The 27,613-nt window shown below is 43.0% G+C and overlaps 1 protein-coding gene across 7 annotated transcripts in view; it reads left to right on the top strand.

Moving 5' to 3' along the window:
• gria4a (glutamate receptor, ionotropic, AMPA 4a) overlaps positions 1–24,502 on the top strand; it is a 159,256-nt gene extending 134,754 nt beyond the window's left edge. Inside the window, exons 14-18 of one of the 7 annotated variants that reach the window (XM_036961157.1) lie at positions 6,714–6,912; positions 8,889–9,136; positions 13,141–13,255; positions 17,810–17,947; positions 22,152–24,502. In XM_036961157.1, coding sequence (XP_036817052.1) covers positions 6,714–6,912; positions 8,889–9,136; positions 13,141–13,255; positions 17,810–17,947; positions 22,152–22,310 — 859 coding nt within the window. In that variant the 3' untranslated portion in view covers positions 22,311–24,502. Of the gene's footprint in view, positions 1–6,713; positions 6,913–8,888; positions 9,137–13,140; positions 13,256–16,081; positions 16,197–17,809; positions 18,081–22,151 lie in introns of those variants that run through there. The other 6 variants (XM_036961158.1, XM_036961159.1, XM_036961160.1 and 3 more) reach the window with 6 other exon arrangements.
• The last annotated feature ends 3,111 nt before the right edge of the window (positions 24,503–27,613 follow it).

The raw sequence follows: 27,613 nt of genomic DNA, 5'->3' as shown, positions 1-27,613 counted from the left end.
CACTCCACAAATTTCTTGTTACAAACTATAGTTTTGGCAAGTCGGTTAGGACATCTACTTTGTGCATGACACAAGTAATTTTTCCAACAAATGTTTACAGACAGATTATTTCACTCAAAATTCACTGTATCATAATTCCATTGGGTCAGAAGTTTACATACGTTAAGTTGACTGTGCCTTGGAAAATTCCAGAAAATGTCATGGCTTAAGATGCTTCTGATAGGCTAATTGACATCATTTGAGTCAATTGGAGGTGTACCTGTGGATGTATGTCAAGGCCTACCTTCAAACTCAGTGCCTCTTTGCTTGACATCATGGGAAAATCAAAAGAAATCAGCCAAGACCTCAGAAAAAAATTGTAGACCTACACAAGTCTTGTTCATCATTGGGAGCAATTTCCAAATGCCTGAAGGTACCACGTTCATCTGTACAAACAATAGTATGCAAGTTTAAACACCATGGGACCACGCAGCCGTCATACCGCTCAGGAAGGAGACGCGTTTTGTCTGCTAGAGATTAATGTACTTTGGTGCGAAAAGTGCAAATCAATCCCAAGAATGATGAAGCCACTGCTCCAAATCCGCCATAAAAAAAAGACAGACTACGGTTTGCAACTGAACATGTGGACAAAGATCACATTTTTTGGAGAAATGTCCTCTGGTCTGATGAAACAAAAATATAACTGTTTTGCCATAATGACCATCATTATGTTTGGAGGAAAAAGGGGGAGGCTTGCAAGCCGAAGAACACCATCCCAACCGTGAAACAAGGGGGTGGCAGCATCATGTTGTGGGGGTGCTTTGCTGCAGGAGGGACTGGTGCGCTTCACAAAATAGATGGCATCATGAGGAGGAAACATTATGTGGATATATTGAAGCAACATCTCAAGACATCATTCAGGAAGTTAAAGCTTGGTCGCAAATGGGTCTTCCAAATGGACAATGACCCCAAGCATACTTCCAAAGTTGTGGCAAAATGGCTTAAGAACAAGAAAGTCAAGGTATTGGAGTGGCCATCACAAAGCCCTGACCTTAAATCCTATAGAACATTTGTGGGCAGAACTGAAAAAGCATGTGCGAGCAAGGAGGCCTACAAACCTGACACAGTTACACCACCTCTGTCAGGAGGAATGAGCTAAAATTCACCCAACATATTGTTGGAGGCTTGTGGAAGGCTACCTGAAACCCAAGTTAAACTATTTAAAGGCAATGCTACCAAATACTAATTGAGTGTATGTAAACTTCTGACCCACTGGGAATGGTGATGAAAGAAATAAAAGCTGAAATAACTCATTCTCTCTACTATTATTCTGACATTTCACATGCTTAAAATAAAGTGGTGATCCTAACTGACCTACGACAGGGAATTTTTACAAGGATTACATTTCAGGAATAATGAAAAACTGAGTTTAAATGTATTTGGTTAAAGTGCATTTAAACTTCCGAATTCAACTATATGTTGAAGAGGGTGGGGCTTTAGCTGTATCCCTGTCTCACCCCGCGACCCCTTTGGAAGAAATGTGTGTGTTTTTTTACCTACTTTAACCGCACACTTGTTGTTTGTGTACATGGAATTTGTAATTGTCATATGTTTGTCCCCCAACATCACTTTCCATAAATTTATAGAGCATGCCAAATTGAGTCTAAGGCTTTTTTGAAATCAACAATGCATGAGACTTTGTTTCAGTTTGTTTGGTTGTCAAGTAGGGTTTACAGGATGAGTACTCGGTCTGTCATACGATAATTTAGTAAAAAGCCAATTTGACATTAGCTCAGTACGTTGTTTCACTGAGGAAATGTACAAGTCTGCTTTTAATGATAATGCAGAGGATTTTCCCAAGGTTGCTGTTGACGCATATCCCACGGTAGTTATAATGGGGTCAAAATTGTCTCCACTTTTGTGGATTGGGGTGAACAGTCCTATGTTCCTAATATTGGGGAAGATGCCAGAGCTAGGGATGATGTTAAAGAGTTTAAGTATAGCCAATTGGAATTTGTGGTCTCTATATTTTATAATTTCATTGAGGATACCATCAACACCACATGCCTTGTGTATTTGACCCCCTCTCAATCAGAAAGATTTCTGGCTCCCAGGTGTCTTTTATACAGGTAACGAGCTGAGATTAGGAGCACACTCTTAAAGGGAGTGCTCCTAATCTCAGCTTGTTACCTGTATAAAAGACACCTGTCCACAGATGCAATCATTCAGATTCCAAACTCTCCACCATGGCCTAGACGAAAGAGCTCTCCAAGGATGTCAGGGACAAGATTGTAGACCTACACAAGGCTGAATTGGGCTACAAGACCATCGCCAAGCAGCTTGGTGAGAAGGTGACAACAGTTGGTGCAATTATTCGCAAATGGAAGAAACACAAAGAACTGTCAATCTCCCTCGGCCTGGGGCTCCATGCAAGTTCTCACCTCGTGGAGTTGCAATGATCATGAGAACGGTGAGGAATCTGCCCAGAACTACACGGGAGGATCTTGTCAATGATCTCAAGGCAGCTGGGACCATAGTCACCAAGAAAACAATTGGTAACACACTACGCCTTGAAGGACTGAAATCCTGCAGCGCCCGCAAGGTCCCCCTGCTCAAGAAAGCACACATACATGCCCGTCTGACGTTTGCCAATGAACATCTGAATGATTCAGAGGACAACTGGGTGAAAGTGTTGTGGTCAGATGAGACCAAAATGGAGCTCTTCGGCATCAACTCAACTCTCCGTGTTTGGAGGAGGAGTAATGCTTCCATATGACCCTAAGAACACCATCCCCACCGTCAAACATGGAGGTGGGAACATTATGCTTTGGGGGTGTTTTTCTGCTAAGGGGACAGGACAACTTCACTGCATCAAAGGGACGATGGACGGGGCCATGTACCGTCAAATCTTGGGTGAGAACCTCCTTCCCTCAGCCAGGGCATTGAGAATGGGTCGTGGATGGGTATTCCAGCATGACAATGACCCAAAACACATGGCCAACAAAGGAGTGGCTCAAGAAGAAGCACATTAAGGTCCTGGAGTGGCCTAGCCAGACTCCAGACCTTAATCCCTTCCCAAATCTGTCTTGGGAGCTGAAGGTTAGAGTTGCCAAACGTCAGCCTCGAAACCTTAATGACTTGGAGAAGAGCTGCAAAGAGGAGTGAGACAAAATCCCTCCTGAGATGTGTGCAAACCTGGTGGCCAACTACAAGAAACGTCTGACCTCTGTGATTGCCAACAAGGGTTTTGCCACCAAGTACTGTATAACATCAGTCAAATCTAAAACTGACAGTAATGTACATCGTACCAGCTCCTTCCTAGCCTCAAAAGAAAAACAAGCCTTATGCCAGTAATAAAATCATATTTTCAGCTTGAGCCTCCTTATCAAGTTCTGTACATCCACAGTGAAGCTCAGCTATTTATCAACCCACACACCCAAATATTTGTACACTTTAACTTGCTCTATAGTATGTCCAGCCAATTTATCAATGACATGATTTGTAACATGCCTGGCATTTGAAAATACCATGCATTTTGTTTTATCCGAATTTAGAATCAGCTTTAAATCATACTGTTGTATGATGTTAAATGCTCTTTGGGCATTTTCAAAAGCTAAAGATAAACTACTACCACTTGAATAAAGAACAGTATCACCTGCATAAAAATGAACATTTGCTGTTTCAATAAGATCCCCAATGTTGTTGATATTCAAAATGAACAACAGTGGGTGCAAAATAGAACCTTGCGGAATACCTGAGCACACCTCCATGGACTCAGATTTACAACCATCCGCCATTACACATTGTGTACGATTTGATAGGTAATTTATAAACCAATCTAGAGCCTGACCAGTAATTCCACAACATTTTAACCTTTACACTAACACAGCATGGTCCACGGTGTCAAAAGCCTTCGACAAATCAATAAAAACAGACACACAATGTAACTTCTTATCAAGAGCACCGTGGATGTCATTTAAAACCTTCAATGTTGCTGAAACAGTGCTGTGGCCAGACCTAAAACCTGATTGCATTCCATTTAAGATGTTGTTTTCTTGGAAGTAGGTCTTTAGCTGCCTACTAACTAAGGACTCCAGTACCTTTGACAGTACAGACAATTTTGATGAATGTTGTCACCTCCAGGTAGGTGTTTGTCCCCCTGTGTGCTGAGGGTGTCAGGTTCTTGTCCGGTTCCGGCATTTAGGTCGCCACAGACTAGTACATATCCCTGGACCTGGAAATTATTGATTTCCCCCTCCAGGATGGAGAAGCTGTCTTCCTTAAAGTATTGGGATTCTAGTGGGGCGATATAGGTAGCACAGAGGAGGACATTTTTCTCTGTTAAGATCATTTTTTTTTTGAATTTCTCGCCAAATGTGAAATGTTCCTGTTTTGACTAATTTAATGGAGTGAGTTAGGTCTGCTCAATACCAAAGTAGCACACTTCCCTGTTTCACACCTGGTAGTTTGGTGGATGGAACTACCAGCTCTCTGTAACCTGGAGGGCAACCAATGGGTCTGTCTCCTCTATACCATGTTTCTTGTAGGATGACAATGTCTGTATGTATCATTTCTTTGATGAAGTCCAGGTTCCTGCTCTTTAGGCCAAAGGCAGATGACCTCAGGCCTTGGATTTTTCAGGATAAGATAGTCTTTGTGTTCCATAAAGTGTCCAATTGTTTTGGTCGTGTGGTTTGGCCTAAGCCCAGTAAGTGTGAGCAGAGCCTGCTGAGCATCTGGTACATGCCATTATCTTGGGCAAGTGTAAGAGTGGGGGTTGGGCCTGTTTGCCTGCTCATGGCCTGGGCTTATGTGTGACTTCCATTTGTGTCCTTTAGTGTCCAGGTATTTCTGTATTGTTTTTGTGATTCACCATAGTGAAGGCATAGACTCAGCTATTCTGGGTCTCATTGTTTTTCGTTGGACAGGTTTCTCAATTTCTTTCTTAGGTTTTTGGATTCTTCATCAATCCATTTGTCATTGTTGTTCATTTTCTCCGCTGTGATGTTGAGGCTATGGTCAAGGACTGGTGTGGACTGTTCTGCTGTGGTGTTGAGACTTTTGTCTGGAGCTGAGGTGGGCTGTTCTGCTGGCTTCTCTGCAGGGGTGGCCACCTCTATAGTAGGTTGTTCTCTGTTACACGCCATCCCCCTCACCCTCTCCTCCATCCCCCTCACCCTCTCCTCCAGCAGCCTGATCCTCTCCTCTAGTGCTCTGTTCTTCTCCTGCTCATGCTTTATATCATGCTGAGGTTGTCTCACCACAGTCCAGAGTGCAGATGTGTCTCTCTCCACCTCCAGCTCTCTGGGTCTGGATAAGGGAGCGTTGTTGTGCTGGACTGTTGTCTGGGTCTGTGCTGACTGGAGTGTAATCACCTTCTTCATCCAGCTCCACCTGCCTTACCTCCAGCTGGGTAAATGTATCCTTCATTTCAATGAGGGAGTAGTACTCTGTGCTGGGAGGTTGACTTTCTGCTAGGGGTTGCTCATCTGTGGGGTTATATAATGAAGAGGTTTGGTCTGACCTTCTCGGGGTGAGGGTATCTTTCTCAAGGGCCCTGTGCCCTGTACCAGTACTGTTCCAGACTTACAGAGATTTGTATTAGCTGAATCAGAGTCCTCGTTGTCTAGTATCCTGTTCCCACCCCTCGGTAACACCCCCTCTCTTAACAGAGGGGTAGTGTGTTAATATAGCACTGTGCCATGCCAGGGGAGGGTCTGTGTGGAAGATGAGGTTGCTGATGTCAGCAAAAAGTGTCTTTTGGTTTTCCATAAGGAGCTTCATTTTGTAATCTTTTCTCATCTTATTATTCTTTACACACTGTATTTTAATTACCTCTGAACAGCGGGAGGCAGCTTCTAAGGCCTCTCCATTTGGTTGGAGTAGACTGTGCGACGGTCCTGCCATTGTTGGGCTAAAAGGCATTGACACCTCTCACTTGACACGTCAATGCTAATTGAGGCTGTATCAAACTTGGCAGAATTATGTTAGAATTCAGTCCTTATAAAGTAATGTTGTGTATTTTTCTTCTTGGCTTTTGGAAATAAAATATAGCTTCAGACTAAACATTACTCACTCAGTTCCAGGTTGGATGGTATTTTCAGGTTTCTGTTGTTTTCCAGAGAATTTACTGTATAGCTTTGGTAGTTGTAAACCTTCCAGGTGATTCCGTAATTCCATCCAAAATCAGGTTGCAGGTTTGGAGTTTTGATTTGAAGTGAAGGTTGTGTTGTAGAGGGTAGCATCCCTGACAAAAAAACAAGTTTATCTAACTCTAAATCTATCTTTTTTTAAGAACATGCTGAAAAATGCAGGAGCTCATCTGCTCTCTCTCTCTATCTCTCTCTTGCTCTCTCCTTCTCTCCCTCAAATTTAACAAACGGAGAGATTGTTAGGGGAAATTAAAGAGTGCACTCATGCTTTATTATCTTTTGTTCTGGTGATGGTTGAATTGATGTTGAACTGATGTTAAAAACTGATGTTGAATTGACGTTAAGTTTATGTTGAACCGATGTTAATAAATTGATGTTGAATTGGTTTGAAGGTTGATTGCTTTGACTGTGTTGTTGCTCTCACTGTGGTGCCAATGAAGCAAAGCATATTTCAACTCTAGAGTTCAACTTAGATAACCTTAATTGACTGTTTCTCTGTTTACTACACATTTCTCTTACCTCTTCTCCTTCATCCCATCTTTATTTTCCTCCTCTCCTCTCTCCCTTCCCCCCCTGTCTCAGGTCTCTGTCGGGGCGTATAGTGGGTGGCGTGTGGTGGTTCTTCACTCTCATCATCATTTCGTCCTACACGGCCAACCTGGCTGCCTTCCTCACAGTGGAGAGGATGGTGTCGCCCATAGAGAGTGCTGAGGATCTGGCCAAGCAGACGGAGATCGCCTACGGAACACTGGACTCAGGCTCCACCAAGGAGTTCTTCAGGGTGAGTACACACAGACACACACACACACACACACACACACACACACACACACACACACACACACACACACACACACACACACACACACACACAGACACACACACACACACACACACACACACACACACACACACACACACACACACACACAGACACACACAGACAAGCTTACACACACACACACACACACACACACACACATAAGTGTGTGTATGTGGATAGTTGGGGCCTGGCAGTAGCAGACAGTGTGTGCATCTGTGTGCAGCGTTAGTATCATCAGCATAACGAGCTGTGGAGGGTGAAGAAGCTATTTACTCTGAGAGGGATTTACCACCATTCATTTAGTGTGTGTGTGTGTGTGTGTGTGCATATGCGTTGGTGAGTGTGTGAGTGAGTATGTATTTTTCCCCACTGATTTCTTAAATCAGGAAGGTAAGTTTATGATTGTCACTACATTGAAAATATGGCATTGTTTGTCCTGGCAGACAGAGAAAGACAGAGGGATAGATACAGAGAAGGAGAAATAAAAAAGAGGGAGGGAGGGAGAGTTATGGGGGGGAGAGGCTCGCTGGTCCTGACGGAAGTGACTGACATTATTATGGGATAGGTGTCCGTCACGCCCCAGCAAATACGGGCCAGGCACGCACTCTCACACTCACACACACGCACACTCACACACACGCACACGCACGCAGAGCACGCACCCTCACACTCACACACACACACACACACACACACACACACACACACACACACAGACACACACAGACAAGCTTACACACACACACACACACACACACACACACATAAGTGTGTGGATGTGGATAGTTGGGGCCTGGCAGTAGCAGACAGTGTGTGCATCTGTGTGCAGCGTTAGTATCATCAGCATAACGAGCTGTGGAGGGTGAAGAAGCTATTTACTCTGAGAGGGATTTACCACCATTCATTTAGTGTGTGTGTGTGTGTGTGTGTGCATATGCGTTGGTGAGTGTGTGAGTGAGTATGTATTTTTCCCCACTGATTTCTTAAATCAGGAAGGTAAGTTTATGATTGTCACTACATTGAAAATATGGCATTGTTTGTCCTGGCAGACAGAGAAAGACAGAGGGATAGATACAGAGAAGGAGAAATAAAAAAGAGGGAGGGAGGGAGAGTTATGGGGGGGAGAGGCTCGCTGGTCCTGACGGAAGTGACTGACATTATTATGGGATAGGTGTCCGTCACGCCCCAGCAAATACGGGCCAGGCACGCACTCTCACACTCACACACACGCACACTCACACACACGCACACACACACGCACGCAGAGCACGCACTCTCACACTCACACACACACACACACACACACACACACACACACACACACACACACACACACACACACACTCCAGACTGTGGCCCATTGGCTAAGGCTGAGGCTTATCGTGTCCTAAAGGAGACAGGGAATAACACTTCATAACGAAGAGAGAGAGAGAGAACAAAGACAGGATAAAAACAAGGGAGTAACAAGACGGTTGTGGAGAATGACAGTTTGTTCCCCAGCTTGTTATTTTCATTCCTCACAACACCCAGCACACACACACACTGCAGCACACCAAGGTCAAGCATAAAGTTGTGTGTTTATAACAGGGTCTGTTTAGAGACAGAGACAGTAGCACCAGTTGATACAGCTATAACACACTCATAGACGGACCCACGTTCTACAATAACACACTATCCACTAGCAGTTGGGTTCCTGCTTTTTCTCATTTCTACGCTGCTTAGATAATTTCTCATTCTTTCACTACATTCTAAAGAATGCCCTGTGAAGAGCATCTGCAGACGACTATACATATTTCAGGACCAGTGATCATTGCAGCTGTGAGGACATGTACCAATTATTCAGCTTTACACATAAGATGAATGGATGAATGAATGGATGGATTAATAACTAACCCTAACCTTTAACCTCTTCTCTTTACCCGTCCTTCTCTCAGAGGTCAAAGATTGCGGTATATGAGAAGATGTGGTCCTATATGAAGTCTGCTGAGCCCTCTGTCTTCGCTAAGACCACAGCGGAGGGCGTGGCTCGCGTCCGCAAGTCCAAAGGGAAGTACGCTTTCCTCCTGGAGTCCACCATGAATGAGTACACGGAACAACGCAAGCCCTGCGACACCATGAAGGTTGGAGGCAACCTGGACTCCAAGGGATATGGCATCGCCACACCTAAAGGCTCACAGCTAAGGTGGGTGGAGTAGTATAACTGTTGTTATGGTATTCCACCTACCCTGGTGTGCCTTTTATATAGATCACATAGTAGTGTCTTAGTCTGGTCTATGTCTGTTGCCTTTTCTCTTTCTGTCTGTCTGTCTGTCTCACTCTCTCGTTAGTTTCTCTTTCTTATTTCTTCCTTTCTCTCTCTCTCTCTCTCTCTCACGCGTTAGTTTCTATCTCTCCCTCTCTCTCTCTCTCTCTCTCTCTCTCCCTCTCTACCTCTCTCTCTGAACTTTCTTTCTTTCTCTCTCTCTCGTTAGTTTCTTTCTATCCCCCTCTCTCTCGTCTCCCTCCCTCCCTCTCTCTCTCTCCCTCTCTCCCTCCCTCCCTCCCTCCCTCCCTCCCTCCCTCTCTCCCTCCCTCTCTCCCTCCCTCCCTCCCTCCCTCCCTCCCTCCCTCCCTCCCTCCCTCCCTCTCTCCCTCCCTCCCTCCCTCCCTCTCCCTCTCTCCCTCCCTCCCTCCCTCCCTCCCTCCCTCCCTCCCTCCCTCCCTCCCTCCCTCCCTCCCTCTCTCCCTCCCTCCCTCCCTCCCTCTCCCTCTCTCTCTCTCCCTATGTCTATGTTGTGTTGAGTTCTTTAGTGCCTGTTAGCTCCATTGTTCTGTTTTATTGCTGTCTGTCCGTCTCTTCGTCCATCCGTCTCTCTGTCCATTGTTCTTTCACTCACTTTCTCTCTTCATAGGGCCACCGATCAGGTAATCTGTCTACTCGTTTGTCATCTTGACTGTCTCATTTCTTCATTCTCAGATATAGAGTGTAATGTAGATACTATCTGTTTTTGTACTGAGGCTGATTTTGAATGAAATTACTAACGGTGATGCCGTGGGGAGGGGCGTAGCACCGTGGCGTTGCCATGACTCCCAGAGCCACCCGGGGGAATTTATAGACACACAGGAAACAAGGTGTTGAAGGGCCTGGCCAACGGGGGGAACAAAAATCTGAAAACTATAACATTATTTCATAACACCCCAAAAACCAGATCATTTCAATGAAATCAAATCAATGAAAACAAATTATCACGATCCAATTAATTGATGATTCCCTGAAACATGATCCATAAATGAGTGTGTGTGTGTGTGTGTGTGTGTGTGTGTGTGTGTTTGGACCAAGAGGAGTCCCATATATAGCAGCAGGAATACTGACACCCTTTCTATAACTTTTCCTATAACTTCCCCCTGTGCACCGTGCAAAGAAGTCCTCTCACTTCCCTACCCCTTTACAAGGGTTCCTTTTCCACTGAGATAAATGAAGGTTTTCTGTTTCCGAGGGAAAAGTGACAGCCAGTGGACGATAGTCCCCACCTGGCCTGTCACTATTCTGGGACTATCGACTGCTGTCTATGGCTTCTCCTGATCATGGGAAAACCTACCGGGACCATGCACGTGGACAGGAGAGCGCACGTCAGGCGAGAGCCCCTGCTCGCGGCAAGCCATTCAAAGCCCTGATTTGATATGATGATAATGATGATGATGATGAATCTTATTATTAGTTGTAAGATATGTAGTTTAAACTATATGTTGGTAATTAATATGATAATATACAGTGGGGCAAAAAGGTATTTAGTCAGCCACCAATTGTGCAAGTTCTCCCACTTGAAAAGATAAGAGAGGCCTGTAATTTTCATCATGGGTACACTTCAACTATGACAGAAAAAATGAGAAAAAAAATGCAGAAAATCACATTGTAGGATTTTTAATTAATTTGTTTGCAAATTATGGTGGAAAATAAGTATTTGGTCAATAACAAAAGTTTATCTCAATACTTTGTTATATACCCTTTGTTGGCAATGACAGAGGTCAAACGTTTTCTGTAAGTCTTCACAAGGTTTTCACACACTGTTGCTGGTATTTTGGCCCATTCCTCCATGCATATCTCCTCTAGAGCAGTGATGTTTTGGGGCTGTTGCTGGGCAACACGGACTTTCAACTCCCTCCAAATATGTTCTATGGATGTTCTATGGGGTTGAGATCTGGAGACTGGCTAGGCCACTCCAGGACCTTGAAATGCTTCTTACGAAGCCACTCCTTCATTGCCCGGGCGGTGTGTTTGGGATCATTGTCATGCTGAAAGACCCAGCCATGTTTCATCTTCAATGCCCTTGCTGATGGAAGGAGGTTTTCACTCAAAATCTCACGATACATGGCCCCATTCATTCTTTCCTTTACACGGATCAGTTGTCCTGGTCCCTTTGCAGAAAAACAGCCCCAAAGCATGATGTTTCCACCCCCATGCTTCACAGTAGGTATGGTGTTCTTTGGATGCAACTCAGCATTCTTTGTCCTCCAAACACGACGAGTTTAGTTTTTACCAAAAAGTTCTATTTTGGTTTCATCTGACCATATGACATTCTCCCAATCTTCTTCTGGATCATCCAAATGCTCTCTAGCAAACTTCAGACGGGCCTGGACATGTACTGGCTTAAGCAGGGGGACACGTCTGGCACTGCAGGATTTGAGTCCCTGGTGGCGTAGTGTGTTACTGATGGTAGGCTTTGTTACTTTGGTCCCAGCTCTCTGCAGGTCATTCACTAGGTCCCCCTGTGTGGTTCTGGAATTTTTGCTCACCGTTCTTGTGATCATTTTGACCCCACGGGGTGAGATATTGCGTGGAGCCCCAGATCGAGGGAGATTATCAGTGGGCTTGTATGTCTTCCATTTCCTAATAATTGCTCCCACAGTTGATTTCTTCAAACCAAGCTGCTTACCTATTGCAGATTCAGTCTTCCCAGCCTGGTGCAGGTCTACAATTTTGTTTCTGGTGTCCTTTAACAGCTCTTTGGTCTTGGCCATAGTGGAGTTTGGAGTGTGACTGTTTGAGGTTGTGGACAGGTGTCTTTTATACTGATAACAAGTTCAAACAGGTGCCATTAATACAGGTAACGAGTGGAGGACAAAGGAGCCTCTTAAAGAAGAAGTTACAGGTCTGTGAGAGCTAGAAATCTTGCTTGTTTGTAGGTGACCAAATACTTATTTTCCACCATAATTTGCAAATAAATTCATAAAAATTCCTACAATGTGATTCACTGGATCTTTTTTCCTCATTTTGTCTGACATAGTTGAAGTGTACCTATGATAAAAATTACAGGCCTCTCTCATCTTTTTAAGTGGGAGAACTTGCACAATTGGTGGCTGACTAAATACTTTTTTGCCCCACTGTATGTTGCTTATATAATTCAAATTATTTTCCATGTTTGGAAAGCCTTATTCCTTTCCCCCTTTCTTTCTTATGATGGTGATATTTTCCATGGCTTGCAGCACACCTCGGAGAACTCTCTCTCTCTCTCTCTAGCCTCTGAGCCATGGGGCAGCTCAGTGTACAATACCACAATAATGACTGTCTGTCTGACTCTCTGTCTGTCTGTCCATACCAGACACACACACACTTGCACGCACGCACGCACGCACGCACGCACACACGCACACACACACACACACTGCCAGTGTGAGTGTGTACTATTTTAGCCCACGGTCCGTTTTTAGAGGTCGTTTCCCCTCAGGGGTGTGAGGTAGAGAGCTGCCGGGGATTAGGATGGGAGCGGCAGGGACCAGAACACCAGCAGCAGGGTATTAGCTCTGTGTCAGCAGGGGACTGAGATAGGCTTTAACACAACATTTAACCAGGGCTCCACCACTCCCCTTTACTCGCCCTGCAGCACGTCATTCAGACAACAGCCTGGTATTGGTGGACTGAATGAAAGAGGTTTGAGCTATTTGCCTCTGTTGGCTGTCCCTATAGGCTCTATATGTTGAAAGGGTGGGCATTCAATGTTGCAAAGATATCTCTACAATAAAGTGGGATGTAAAAGTTGGAAAAGAGAGAGAAAGAGAGAGAGAAAGGGTTGTCTGGAGGTTTGTACATGTCCACTAATCTGATGCCTTCCAACCAATCACCGGCGTTCCTTTTTCCTCATCCCATTGGCTCATCATTGGCTGATACTCCATCCCTCCTCTGACCAACTATGTTTTATCCCTCTGAAGAAATGCGGTCAACCTGGCCGTGTTAAAACTCAACGAGCAGGGCCTGTTGGACAAATTGAAAAATAAATGGTGGTACGACAAGGGAGAGTGTGGCAGCGGGGGAGGGGACTCCAAGGTTAGCCTCTCTGTCTCCGAACACGGTTCAACCATGTTCGGGAAGTAATGCGTGCATCTGCCCCAGCCACACAGATCACTGATGAACATAACCACACACACCCCCCGCCCCACTTTGACCCCCCCTGTACTGAAATGAGGGAGGAAAGAAGAGATTACTGTCAAAGCAGGAATATTGGCCCTCAAGTGGATGCTCTGGAGAGAGGAGTGTGGACCAGAACCCTGTAGTGGATGCTCTGGAGAGAGGAGTGTGGACCAGAACCCTGTAGTGGATGCTCTGGAGAGAGGAGTCTAGACTAGAACCCTGTAGTGGATGCTCTGGAGAGAGGAGTCTAGACTAGAACCCTGTAGTGGATGCTCTGGAGAGAGGAGTCTAGACTAGAACCCTGTAGTGGATGCTCTGGAGAGAGGAGTGTGGACCAGAACCCTGTAGTGGATGTTCTGGAGAGAAGAGTCTAGACTAGAACCCTGTAGTGGATGCTCTGGAGAGAGGAGTGTGGACCAGAACCCTGTAGTGGATGCTCTGGAGAGAGGAGTCTAGACTAGAACCCTGTAGTGGATGCTCTGGAGAGAGGAGTGTGGACCAGAACCCTGTAGTGGATGCTCTGGAGAGAGGAGTCTAGACTAGAACCCTGTAGTGGATGTTCTGGAGAGAGGAGTGTGGACCAGAACCATGTAGTGGATGCTCTGGAGAGAGGAGTGTGGACCAGAACCCTGTAGTGGATGTTCTGGAGAGAGGAGTGTGGACCAGAACCCTGTAGTGGATGTTCTGGAGAGAGGAGTGTGGACCAGAACCCTGTAGTGGATGTTCTGGAGAGAGGAGTGTGGACCAGAACCCTGTAGTGGATGCTCTGGAGAGAGGAGTGTGGACCAGAACCCTGTAGTGGATGCTCTGGAGAGAGGAGTCTAGACTAGAACCCTGTAGTGGATGCTCTGGAGAGAGGAGTCTAGACTAGAACCCTGTAGTGGATGCTCTGGAGAGAGGAGTGGGACCAGAACCCTGTAGTGGATGCTCTGGAGAGAGGAGTCTAGACTAGAACCCTGTAGTGGATGCTCTGGAGAGAGGAGTCTAGACTAGAACCCTGTAGTGGATGTTCTGGAGAGAGGAGTGTGGACCAGAACCCTGTAGTGGATGCTCTGGAGAGAGGAGTGTGGACCAGAACCCTGTAGTGGATGCTCTGGAGAGAGGAGTCTAGACTAGAACCCTGTAGTGGATGCTCTGGAGAGAGGAGTCTAGACTAGAACCCTGTAGTGGATGCTCTGGAGAGAGGAGTCTAGACTAGAACCCTGTAGTGGATGCTCTGGAGAGAGGAGTCTAGACTAGAACCCTGTAGTGGATGTTCTGGAGAGAGGAGTGTGGACCAGAACCCTGTAGTGGATGCTCTGGAGAGAGGAGTGTGGACCAGAACCCTGTAGTGGATGCTCTGGAGAGAGGAGTGTGGACCAGAACCATGTAGTGGATGTTCTGGAGAGAGGAGTGTGGACCAGAACCCTGTAGTGGATGCTCTGGAGAGAGGAGTGTGGACCAGAACCCTGTAGTGGATGCTCTGGAGAGAGGAGTCTAGACTAGAACCCTGTAGTGGATGCTCTGGAGAGAGGAGTCTAGACTAGAACCCTGTAGTGGATGCTCTGGAGAGAGGAGTGTGGACCAGAAGGCTGTCAGAACATAAAGCAGGGTTCCCCAACTGGCCCGCGTGTGGTTTTATTTGAGAAAAAAAAAATTCAGGAAATCAGATCCAAGTGATTTTAATTTAGTAAATTTGTTCCCAAGTATTCCCACACATACAGTATGTGTTTGTATGCAAATAATAATAATTAATACTACTTGATTGGATTTATATAGCACTTTTCTACCAACTGAAATACTCAAAGCGCTTTACATAGTTGGGGGAAATGTAACTTATTCACCATCAATGTGTAGCACCCACCTCAGTGATGCACAGCGGCCATTTTGTGTGGCAAAACTTTCACCACACATCAGCTATCAGGTGGAGAGGTGAGGAGTGATATATGCCAATTAGGAATGAAGGGGATGATGGAATGTGGCCAGGTTGGGAATTTAGCCATGACACCGGGGCGAACACCCCTTCTCTTACAATAACCACCACGGGATTTTGAACGACCACAGAGACTCAAGACACCCGTTTTAACGTCCCATCCAGAAAACGGCACCCTACGCAGGACAATGTTCCCAAATGTAATCAAGGTTTGAAATGATTATGGTTTAGTGAAATATTATATCTGTTTAGGCTTCTTGTGGTCAATTTGCAGTATAAAAATGTATATTTTTATTATGTTCCGGCCCCCTGACCATCTGCTCAAGAACAAATGAGCCCGTGGCTGAATCTAGTTGATGATCACTGACGTAGAGGGAGAGATAGAGAGGAAGGATGGAGGGATGAACTAGAGCGATGATATACTTAATGTTTTGATTTACTTTATTGTTTGGTGCCTTTTAGATTCATTTTCAGATCTCTTACCCAGGTCTTGTGCAGTAAATTGCCCCATGTAGTTCCCTCTCTCCTAGTGTGAGTAGGCCATGCCAATAGTCCTGTGTTCACAGTAATTGCCTCTGCTTGTGTAGCGCCGGCTGGGGCAGTATGGGCACGTTACCTGAAGTGATGCAGGGGGGTCCCACTCATATGTCTGTAGCTCGCTTAGCCCCCCTCAGCCCCCCAACGAGCATACACACATGTACTCAGTGGGACCCAGACTGGGTCACTTTTACCAAGCAGTACCATTTATGTGACAGTTCTGACTGTATGTGACCTAATAACATAAAATAACATGACCTATGATGTTATTTATGTTATTTTTACACGCCAAGAACCCCGGTAAACCTTGCGGTTTTGAAACTGAGTGAAGCAGGCGTCTTAGACAAACTGAAAAACAAATGGTGGTACGATAAGGGCGAGTGTGGACCCAAGGACTCGGGAAGTAAGGTCAGTCTCACGGGCAGGGTGGGGGACCAAACACCCTCACTGTGTGACAGACAGGCACGACTCTAGATTAGCCTGGAGACTAGGATTAGCATTAGGTTTAGCATCAGTTACATTTTGATATAATCTAATAATAATATTTGATTGATTACTGTTGAATAGATCTTTCTAGTTCTATCACTGTTAGTATTCTGCCTATGCCACATCTGCCTGTATAATGTGATTATGGCCTTCATAATAATGGCCTTACTCTCAGAACTCTTACTCTGGGTAGAAGACAAGTCAAAGAGTGGAGAGGTTCTTTGAAACATCATGAGTCTTATAAAACTACAGATAATCTTAGAACATGTATTTTGTCTTTAGAAGAACACTAGAGAGATTCTTAGAACATGTAAGTTGTCTTTAGAACACTAGAGAGATTCTTAGAACATGTAAGATGTCTTTAGAACACTAGAGAGATTCTTAGAACATGTAAGTTGTCTTTAGAACACTAGAGAGATTCTTAGAACATGTATTTTGTCTTTAGAAGAACACTAGAGAGATTCTTAGAACATGTATGTTTTCTTTAGAAGAACACTAGAGAGATTCTTAGAACATGTATGTTTTCTTTAGAAGAACACTAGAGAGATTCTTAGAACATGTATGTTTTCTTTAGAAGAACACTAGAGAGATTCTTAGAACATGTAAGTTGTCTTTAGAACACTAGAGAGATTCTTAGAACATGTAAGTTGTCTTTAGAACACTAGAGAGATTCTTAGAACATGTAAGTTGTCTTTAGAACACTAGAGAGATTCTTAGAACATGTAAGATGTCTTTAGAAGAACACTAGACAGATTCTTAGAACATTTAAGTTGTCTTTAGAAGAACACTAGAGAGATTCTTAGAACATGTAAGATGTCTTTAGAAGAACACTAGAGAGATTCTTAGAACATTTAAGTTGTCTTTAGAAGAACACTAGAGAGATTCTTAGAACATGTAAGATGTCTTTAGAACACTAGAGAGATTCTTAGAACATTTAAGTGGTCTTTAGAACACTAGAGAGATTCTTAGAACATGTAAGTTGTCTTTAGAACACTAGAGAGATTCTTAGAACATGTAAGTTGTCTTTAGAAGAACACTAGAGAGATTCTTAGAACATCAGAGAACTCCTAAGAATGCCAGTGTTCTTAAAATACCGGGGACCTTCACCAAGACTGTCTGAATAGAATACTTTATCATCACTCATCGAAAAGCCTGACTAATACGATGACTGAATATACTTTAATTGGTATGATGTACTAGTCATCCTCAACTTAATACTTGTAGCAATATTAAAATGTTTATTTACTTAAATTGTAGTCATGCATTAGTAGTAGATATGCAGTTGATGTAGTACTACTGTCATAGAAGTAGTAATAGATGTATTATATGCACTTGTAGATAATAAGCTTCAATGATGGCAGTAGTAGAAGTGCTTCCCGTAGTAGACTAGTCACAGTAGTGGTAGGTGCTGTAGTTGTTTGTAGAAGTAGACGTTATTGTGCTGAAAACTAAATAACTAAGCTGCCTGTTCTGTGTCTCACTAGCTCCACTGTCTCTCTCTCTCTGACCCCTGTGCTCTCCGTCCCCCCTCCCAGGACAAGTCCTCCCAGGCCCTGAGCCTGAGCAACGTGGCTGGGGTCTTCTACATCCTGGTGGGGGGTCTGGGCCTAGCCATGCTGGTGGCCCTGGTCGAGTTCTGCTACAAGTCGCGTGCCGAGGCCAAGCGCATGAAGGTGGACCTTAGCCCCCCTCACTGCCCCAGCCCCTCTCCCAGCACCCAGAATTTAGCCACTTATAGAGAGGGGTACAACGTATACGGCTCCGAGGGGGTCAAGATATAGGGGTAGGACTTAGGGCCTCCTATAGGTGGGCTGGTGTGAAGTTTCTTGTGCGTGTAGCCTCTAGCAACAGCAGACCAGTGTTGTTGTGACTGTGGTGAAGCATTGTGGAACCAATGTGCTTTTGTTTTTTCCTTTATTTTCCTGTTGTGACAGCTTCTTATGTTTCAGTTTTTGTTTGTTTTTCTGATTGATTGATGTGTAGCGCTTCACCCCAGAGCACTCTGGGGGCAGGTGGCAGATTGGTTCCATCGTCTTTGGCTGCAGATGATGATGATGATGATGAGGATGTTCTACACCTGCATTCTGTCCATACTCAGTACACTACACATACAGCACATAAGACATAGAACATTGGTGCACATATCTTGTCCTCAAGCCCCGCACTGTCTGCTGGTTTTAACACTGTTCTAACAAGTGACTGATTTAGACCTTGGTAAAGCAGGTGTATGGACCATCTCTCTATTCAATCAATTGATTGACCAGTTAGGTACTAAGGAGAACAGAAAACCAGCAGGACTGCTTCATTGGAGGACTGGAGTTTTACAGACAAGTTAAGCCCCCTGTCAGAGTTCTAGAACTGTAGATGCCCAAACATCCCCAATGAGGTAGAGTTAGAAAAGAATCCTCTCAAATCAACCAAACACTTTATAGAGGATGTCTGCTTAGTGATGTTAACCCTAAAAGCCACATATTATTGCAGTGACACTGTCTGTCTAGCAGTAAAAAAACACGTTTTATTAACCTTTTGTAACAAAAGTAAATGGTTTAAATTCCCCAAAATAAGCGTATATATTTTTTTTAAAGCACACATTTATACTCAAATTTGATGTTTCAAAATATGTTTTTTGTATGTAAAAAAAAAAATCATATTTACAAAAAAAATACATTTCATCCATAGCCACTTTTTTTTGAAAGAAATGATGTTATTCATTCAAAGTGTTGTGTTTCTGTAATACTCAGTGTCTGAGAAATTGGCGGTTGAGCTAATCTGACATACTGGTGCGACCTAAAATGGCCACCGATATGGGTAATATAGGCGCCAGTGCAATCAGACTTTTAGTTCCAATTGTATCTGAAAGAGGAGACTCTCAACCTGGAATAGAGACATTGACTGCAAGCTAAATTTTGTATTTACATTTGTGAGGGATTTTGTTGTTATAGTAGCTGCCACTCCCACTAGGGGCCAAATCTGGGGTGTCTCCATATCTACTGTATATCTCTTCAGGGTACATACCTATGTGCAGAATGTGGTGCTTTATCACAAAATGTACAATTGAGTTCACATTTTTACCACTAGTATACAAAAGATAGATTATTTTTCATTCTTCCATATTAACACAGAAATGCTAAATTTAACTTTGCTATTGTCTAACCAGTTGCTTGACAAAATCACAACATTTTTAAAGGATCAAAAACGGGATTAGAAAATTTGACATTTTTGACCTCTTTTGGTGCTTTTAGGGTTAACGCAAAATAGATAAACGTAACATTTCCTAAACGAAACATTAGGAACATTGTATATCAATGAGTAGTCTGTTCCTATAAAGTGTTGCCCATGACTAAACAGGAGTCAGTCAGTCTCTCTCTATAATTCAAAATCTGTGAAACACCCCTCACTTCCTCTCTCACCTTACTGTACAAGACCTCACCTTACTGTAAAAAAACTCACTGTACAAAATCTCACCTTACGAAACCTCACTTTACAAAACCTCACCTTACAGTCGTGGCCAAAAGTTTTGAGAATGACACAAATATAAATGTCCACAAAGTTTGCTGCTTCAGTGTCTTCTATGGAATACTGAAGTATAATTACAAGCATTTCATAAGTGTCAAAGGCTTTTATTGACAATTACATGAAGTTGATGCAAAGAGTCAATATTTGCAGTGTTGACCATTCCTTTTTAAGACCTCTGCAATCCGCCCTGGCATGCTGTCAATTAACTTCTGGGCCACATCCTGACTGATGGCAGCCCATTCTTGCGTAATCAATGCTTGGAGTTTGTCAGAATTTGTGGGTTTTTGTTTGTCCACCGCCTCTTGAGGATTGACCACAAGTTCTCAATGGGATTAAGGTCTGGTGAGTTTCCTGGCCATGGACACAACATTTTTTATGTTTTGTTCCCCGAGCCACTTAGTTATCACTTTCGCCTTATGGCAAGGTGCTCCATCATGCTGGAAAAGGCATTGTTCGTCACCAAACTGTTCCTAGATGGTTGGGAGAAGTTGCTCTCTGAGGATGTGTTGGTACCATTCTTTATTCATGGATGTGTTCTTAGGCAAAATTGTGAGTGAGCCCACTCCCTTGGCTGATAAGCAAACCCACACATGAATGGTCTCAGGATGCTTTACTGTTGGCATAACACAGGACTGATGGTAGTGCTCACCTTGTCTTCTCCAGACAAGCTTTTTTCTGGATGCCCCAAACAATCGGAATGGGGGATTCATCAGAGATAATGACTTTACCCCAGTCCTCAGCAGTCCAATCCCAGTACCTTTTGCAGAATATCAGTCTGTCCCTGATGTTTTTCCTGGAGAGAAGTGGCTTCTTTGCTGCCCTTCTTGACACCAGGCCATCCTCCCAAAGTCTTCGCCTCACTGTGCGTGCAGATGCACTCACACCTGCCTGCTGCCATTCCTGAGCAAGCTCTGTACTGGTGGTGCCCCGATCCCGCAGCTGAATCAACTTTAGGAGACGGTCCTGGCACTTGCTGGACTTTCTTGGGCGCCCTGAAGCCTTCTTCACAACAATTGAACCGCTCTCCTTCAAGATCTTGATGATCCGATAAATTGTTATTTTAGGTGCAATCTTACTGGCAGCAATATCCTTGCCTGTGAAGCCCTTTTTGTGCAAAGCAATGATGACGGCATGTGTGTCCTTGCAGGTGACCATGGTTGTCAGAGGAAGAACAATGATTCCAAGCACCACCCTCCTTTTGAAGCTTCCAGTTTGTTATTCGAACTCAATCAGCATGACAGAGTGATCTCCAGCCTTGTCCTCGTCGACACTCACACCTGTGTTAACAAGAGAATCACTGACATGATTTCAGCTGGTCCTTTTGTGGCAGGTCTGAAATGCAGTGGAATAGTTTTTTGGGGGGATTCAGTTCATTTGCATGGCAAAGAGGGACTTTGCAATTAATTGCAATTCATCTGATCACTCTTCATAACATTCTGGAGTACACGCAAATTGCCATCATACAAACTGAGGCAGCAGACTTTGTGAAAATTAATATTTGTGTCATTCTCAAAACTTTTGGCCACAACTTTACTATACAAAACCTCACCTTACTGTACAAATCCTAAATTCACAAAACCTCACCTTCCATGTTTTTCAAACCAAGACCCCAGAAATGCATGGTCACCTTGAAATGCAGATGTCTCAAAAAAACGTATTTGAAACGTATCCTGAGCATCTGTGTGTTTGTTTTTGCCTGCCTTTTTTATACAATGTTATTTTAAGTAGTCATATACAGGTAACAGCCAAAATAAAGGAAACACCAACATAAAGTGTCTTAACAGGGCGTTGGGTCACTACGAGCCACCAGAACAACTTCAGTGCATCTTGGCAAAGATTCTACAAGTGTCTGGAACTCTATTGGAGGGATGCGACACCATTCTTCCACAAGAAATTACATAAGTGTTCAATTGTGTTGAGATCTGGTGACTGAGACACACACACACCTTAATGAGACCTGTCTTTCAATGTCACGGAGATCTCTTCTAGCCATAGTACTGGGCACTTTTATACATGACCATAAGCCTGATGTAATGTTAACTGCTTAATTAACTCAGGAATCACACTTGTGTGGAATCACCTGCTTTCATTATACTTTGTATCCCTCATTTACCCACGTGTTCCCTTTATTTTGGCAGTTACCTGTATGGTCCAATTTGTGTGTGTGTGTGTGTGTGTGAATTCCTGCTTATGAGCATATGAACATGTATTTGTGTGTTCCTATGTTTTGACAAGAATTATGTATATGATTCATTAGGGTCCTATTACAAAAACTCACAACTGTTTCTTTCTATTTCCTCTTTTCCCATTGCCCCTCACCTCTAATCACCCTGTCATCCTCCCCTGGTTCTTCCCCTCCAGCTGCCCTTCACAGAAGCCATGAGGAACAAGGCTCGGCTGTCAATCACGGGCAGTGTGGGTGAGAATGGGCGTGTCTTAACACCGGACTGCCCTAAGGCCGTCCATGCTGGCCACTCCCTCAGACACCCAGGGCTTACCCTACCATCGGGCCTACCCTGAAAACCAAAAACACACACTGTGCCTTAACCACACACACGGCTACGTCATTACCACTCCGACGCCACACACACAGACACACAGACCAGAGACCGCCAGCAAGCTAACAGCAACAACAGGGAGAGAGGAGGGACAAATATGATGATCACCATCACACTAAAATCCTAATTTGAGCTCCATGAAACAAGGACAACAAGGTGACAAACTAACAGTTAGAACACTGACGACGTGGAACCGAAAATAATAACAGAGAAAGATAAAAATATGAAAATGGTGATGACGATGGTGATGATGAAGACTTTGAGCACTGTCATGAGCAGGCAGACATTACTTTATCTGCTCCAATGTGATAGACTGCGTCCTCTAACAAGCCACACCCCCCTGATCCCCTACCAGGAAACAATGCTTTAGGACAAATCTTCATCATCTTCACTTGCCTACGAAGAATAAGCTCCAGGTGAATCACTTATAAGACCAGAAAACTGTAAACCTGAAAACGTTGGACTGTACAAACCTGCTCTTTCTCCATGAACTGTTCAGACGAACATGCTTTTACAGCGCTTTGGTTAGCGTCTCGCAAACACAATGCAGAGATCACTGAAGTTACCGTAATAGACGAAAACTCAACGGATATCTCCAAACTCATATGGCTAACACGACCGTAGGATTCACAGGGGTTTGTAAAAAATGAAGAAAAAAAAAAAAGAGTAATAGTTACTGAAATGATCCATAATAATGACAGTAACGCTAAATAACAACTACATGTATCACTTCTCTGGGCGGGGAACAGAGGTAAACCTGTACATTCTGTGAAAAGTGAAGAAAACGTATCAAAGTTCACCCCCCATATAAGGTATTGTTTTTGACCAGGGCCACATTTAGCCATCTAGAGCGCTGGTCTAAAGTAGTCCACTAAATGGGGGACAGGGTGTCACGTGAGACATGGACATGCTGTTTTCCAGTGGAGAGGGAAGGTACTGACTGTTTCAGAAGCTTGCATTTTAAATCTGTTGTAAATTACTGTGTAGCAAAACTGAACTCACCTCTCTTTTTTAACCATCTTAGGTAATAATTCATTGCAATAATGAATATAAGAAAATGCCACTTGTAATTATGAATACATCTTTTTATAAATACATATTATATATAATACAAATGAATATATATATATATATATATATATATACACACACGTCTATAGAGAGCTATAGAAAATGATATGATCACCATTGAGTGAGGCCATGACATATGTTCTGTTAAAGGGTGTTTTGATAATGATTATGTTCCAGTCTTTGTATGTCCTAATCCACACTGAATGTCAATCTGACACTCACAATCAAATTTACAAACACGAACACACATTGTCACTTACACAGTGTCAACTCTTACAGAACGATCTTTGACACCACATGACATGTCCCTTTTTTTCTAGTTGTTTGTTCCCCGTTTTTATTTTGTTGTTTTTGTCCACCATTTTGAGAACATAGCCTCTGTTCGTGCAAGAGTCCCAGATCTTCATGTTTATTCCTGTGAAAGGGTTATTTTGTCTGGCCGTCTTCTGTTTTAATGTCTACTGCAGCTGTCTGGGTGGGCTAAGAGGAAAGGGAGAAAGAAAAAAGAACTAAAATAACAAAATTCAAGTTATTTTTTCTAAGTACCACACGTTTAAAATGAAAGAGTTCTAACTGAACGGTGGAGTTTGGTGGCATTGACAGCAGTTGCGTGGGTAGTATTGCCTTGGCCCTGGCATTTTGAGCACTGTGTATCTCCTCTCCTCTCCTCCACTCTTCTCCTCTCCTCCCACCGACAGGGTCCTGCCTAAACTGAGTGTCAATGCACACAAAGTCACCTTGACCTAACCCCTTGACATTAAACCTTTGACCTTCTCTAGCTTTGACCTTTCGACTCTTATAGGCACTGACATGACCAGTCAGTCTTTAAACTCTCACTCTGAGCCCTAGTCTTTTTCCCTCTCCCTCTCTTAACCCTCTAGAGCGTACAATATATTTAGATTGTTGTTTTAGTTTTCAATCTCCCACCAAATGAACTAACCCCAAGCAGGCACTCCTATCTGTGTACCGTTGAAGCAGACAGGCTGACTGCTGGCTGACTACTAACCACCTTAGGTTTTTCTGGGTTTTAACACAATCTTTCTTTGTATTAGGTTTCTTTTTCTAGTAAAATATCAACCCCTCTTTTGTCCTGCGTATTTCTTTAACCTCTATGGGATCGGTGTCCCCCCCCCCCCCCCGTGGGACGGTTGAGCTAACGTAGGCTAATGTGATTAGCATGAAGTTGTAATTAACAAGAACATTTCCCAAGACACAGACATATCTGATATGGGCAGAAAGCATACATTTGTCTTAATCTAACCGCAGCTATTACAGTAGCTATTACAGTGAAAGAATACCATGCTATTGTTTGAGGAGAGTGCACAGTTATGAACTTGAAAATGTATTAATAAACCAATTAGGCACATTTGGGCAGTCGTGATGCAACATTTTGAACATATATGCAATGGTTCATTGGATCAGTCTAAAACTGTGCACATACCCCGCTGCCATCTAGTAGCCAAAATCTAAATTGTGCCTGGGCTGGAATTATACATTATGGCCTTTCTCTTGCATTTCAAAGAAGATGGTACAAAAAAATACAAAGATCTAATGTGTTATATTCTCCAACATTAACTTCACATTTCCACAAACTTCAAAGTGTTCCCTTTCAAATGGTGTCAAGCATATGCACATCCCTGCTTCAGGTCCTGAGCTACAAGCAGTGGGATTTGGGTATGTCATTTTAGGTGAAAATTGAGGGATGGATCCTTAAGAAGTACTAACAACATATTTGGTTGTACTGTGTATGACTTCAATATGATAGTTTCTGAAGAGTTATTGGAGAAGACCCTTCCAGAAATATAGTGTAGTTACTCATTTTCCACATGGAAATGATGACAATGACATTATTGGCAATAACTATAGATATCATTGACATTTACATGACATTTATATCGCCATCGCCATTGAGTGAACAGAATGTTAGGAACACCTGCTCTTTCCCATGACACAGACTGACCAGGTGAATCCAGGTGAAAGCTATGATCCCTTATTGATGTCACCTGTTAAAACCACTTCAATCAGTGTAGATGAAGGGGAGGAGACGGGTTAAAGAATGATTTTTAAGACTTGAGACAATTGAGACATGGACTCTGTATGTGTCATTCAGAGGGTGAATGGGCAAGATTATTTTTGAACGGGATGTGGTAGTAGGTGCCAGGCGGACTGGTTCGAGTCAAGAACTGCAACGCTGATGGGTTTGAATGGTGAATGAACAGATATGATAACCACTAGGTATTATACTGGACAGATATGATAACCACTAGGTATTATACTGGACAGATATGATAACCAGTAGGTATTATACTGGGCAGATATGATAACCAGTAGGTATTATACTGGACAGATATGATAACCAGTAGGTATTATACTGGACAGATATAACCACTAGGTATTATACTGGACAGATATGATAACCAGTAGGTATTATACTGGAAAGATATGATAACCAGTAGGTATTATACTGGACAGATATGATAACCAGTAGGTATTTTACTGGACAGATATGATAACCAGTAGGTATTATACTGGACAGATATGATAACCAGTAGGTATTTTACTGGACAGATATGATAACCAGTAGGTATTTTACTAGACAGATATGATAACCACTAGGTATTATACTGGACAGATATGATAACCAGTAGGTATTTTACTGGACAGATATGATAACCAGTAGGTATTATACTGGACAGATATGATAACCAGTAGGTATTATACTGGACAGATATGATAACCAGTAGGTATTTTACTGGACAGATATGATAACCAGTAGGTATTATACTGGACAGATATGATAACCAGTAGGTATTTCACTGGACAGATATGATAACCAGTAGGTATTTCACTGGACAGATATGATAACCAGTAGGTATTTCACTGGACAGATATGATAACCAGTAGGTATTTCACTGGACAGATATGATAACCACTAGGTATTATACTGGACAGATATGATAACCAGTAGGTATTTTACTGGACAGATATGATAACCAGTAGGTATTTCACTGGACAGATATGATAACCAGTAGGTATTTCACTGGTCAGATATGATAACCACTAGGTATTTTACTAGACAGATATGATAACCAGTAGGTATTTCACTGATCAGATATGATAACCACTAGGTATTTTACTAGACAGATATGATAACCAGTAGGTATTTTACTGGACAGATATGGTAACCAGTAGGTATTTCACTGGACAGATATGATAACCAGTAGGTATTTCACTGGACAGATATGATAACCAGTAGGTATTTCACTGGTCAGATATGATAACCACTAGGTATTTTACTAGACAGATATGATAACCAGTAGGTATTTCACTGGACAGATATGATAACCAGTAGGTATTTTACTGGACAGATATGATAACCACTAGGTATTTTACTGGACAGATATGATAACCAGTAGGTATTTCACTGGTCAGATATGATAACCACTAGGTATTTTACTAGACAGATATGATAACCAGTAGGTATTTCACTGGACAGATATGATAACCAGTAGGTATTTACTGGACAGATATGATAACCAGTAGGTACAATGACCCTAAGCATACTTCCAAAGTTGTGGCAACATAGCTTAAGGACAACAAAGTCAACGTATTGGAGTGGCCATCACAAAGCCCTGACCTTAATCCTATAGAAAATTTGTGAGCAGAACTGAAAAAGCATATGCAAGCAAGGAGGCCTACAAACCTGACTCAGTTACACCAGCTCTGTCAGGAGGAATGGGCCAAAATTCACCCAACTGATTGTGGAAAGGTACCCGAAACATTTGCCCCAAGTTAAACAATTTCAAGGCAATGCTACCAAATAATAATTGAGTGTATGTAAACTTCTGACCCACTGGGAATGTGATGAAAGTAATAAAATATGAAATAAATAATTTTCTCCACTATTTTTCTTACATTTCACATCCTTAAAATAAAGTGGTGATCCAAACTGACCTAAAACAGTGAATTTTTTACTAGGATTAAATGTCAGGAATTATGAAAAACTGAGTTTAAAATTATTTTGTCTAAAGTCTATGTAAACTTCCGACTTCAACTGTATCTACAGTGCTTTTCGAAAGTATTCAAACCTCTTGACTTTTTCCACATTTCATTACGTTAAACCTTATTCTAAATTAATGTGTTTTTTCTCCCCATCAATCTACACACAATACTTCATAATGACAAAGCAAAAAC

The sequence above is a fragment of the Oncorhynchus mykiss genome, chromosome 24 (genome assembly GCF_013265735.2).
Source record: "Oncorhynchus mykiss isolate Arlee chromosome 24, USDA_OmykA_1.1, whole genome shotgun sequence".
Taxonomy (NCBI): domain Eukaryota; kingdom Metazoa; phylum Chordata; class Actinopteri; order Salmoniformes; family Salmonidae; genus Oncorhynchus; species Oncorhynchus mykiss.
The sequence above is the reverse complement of the archived record's forward strand: the minus strand, read 5'-3'. Positions and strand labels throughout refer to the sequence as shown.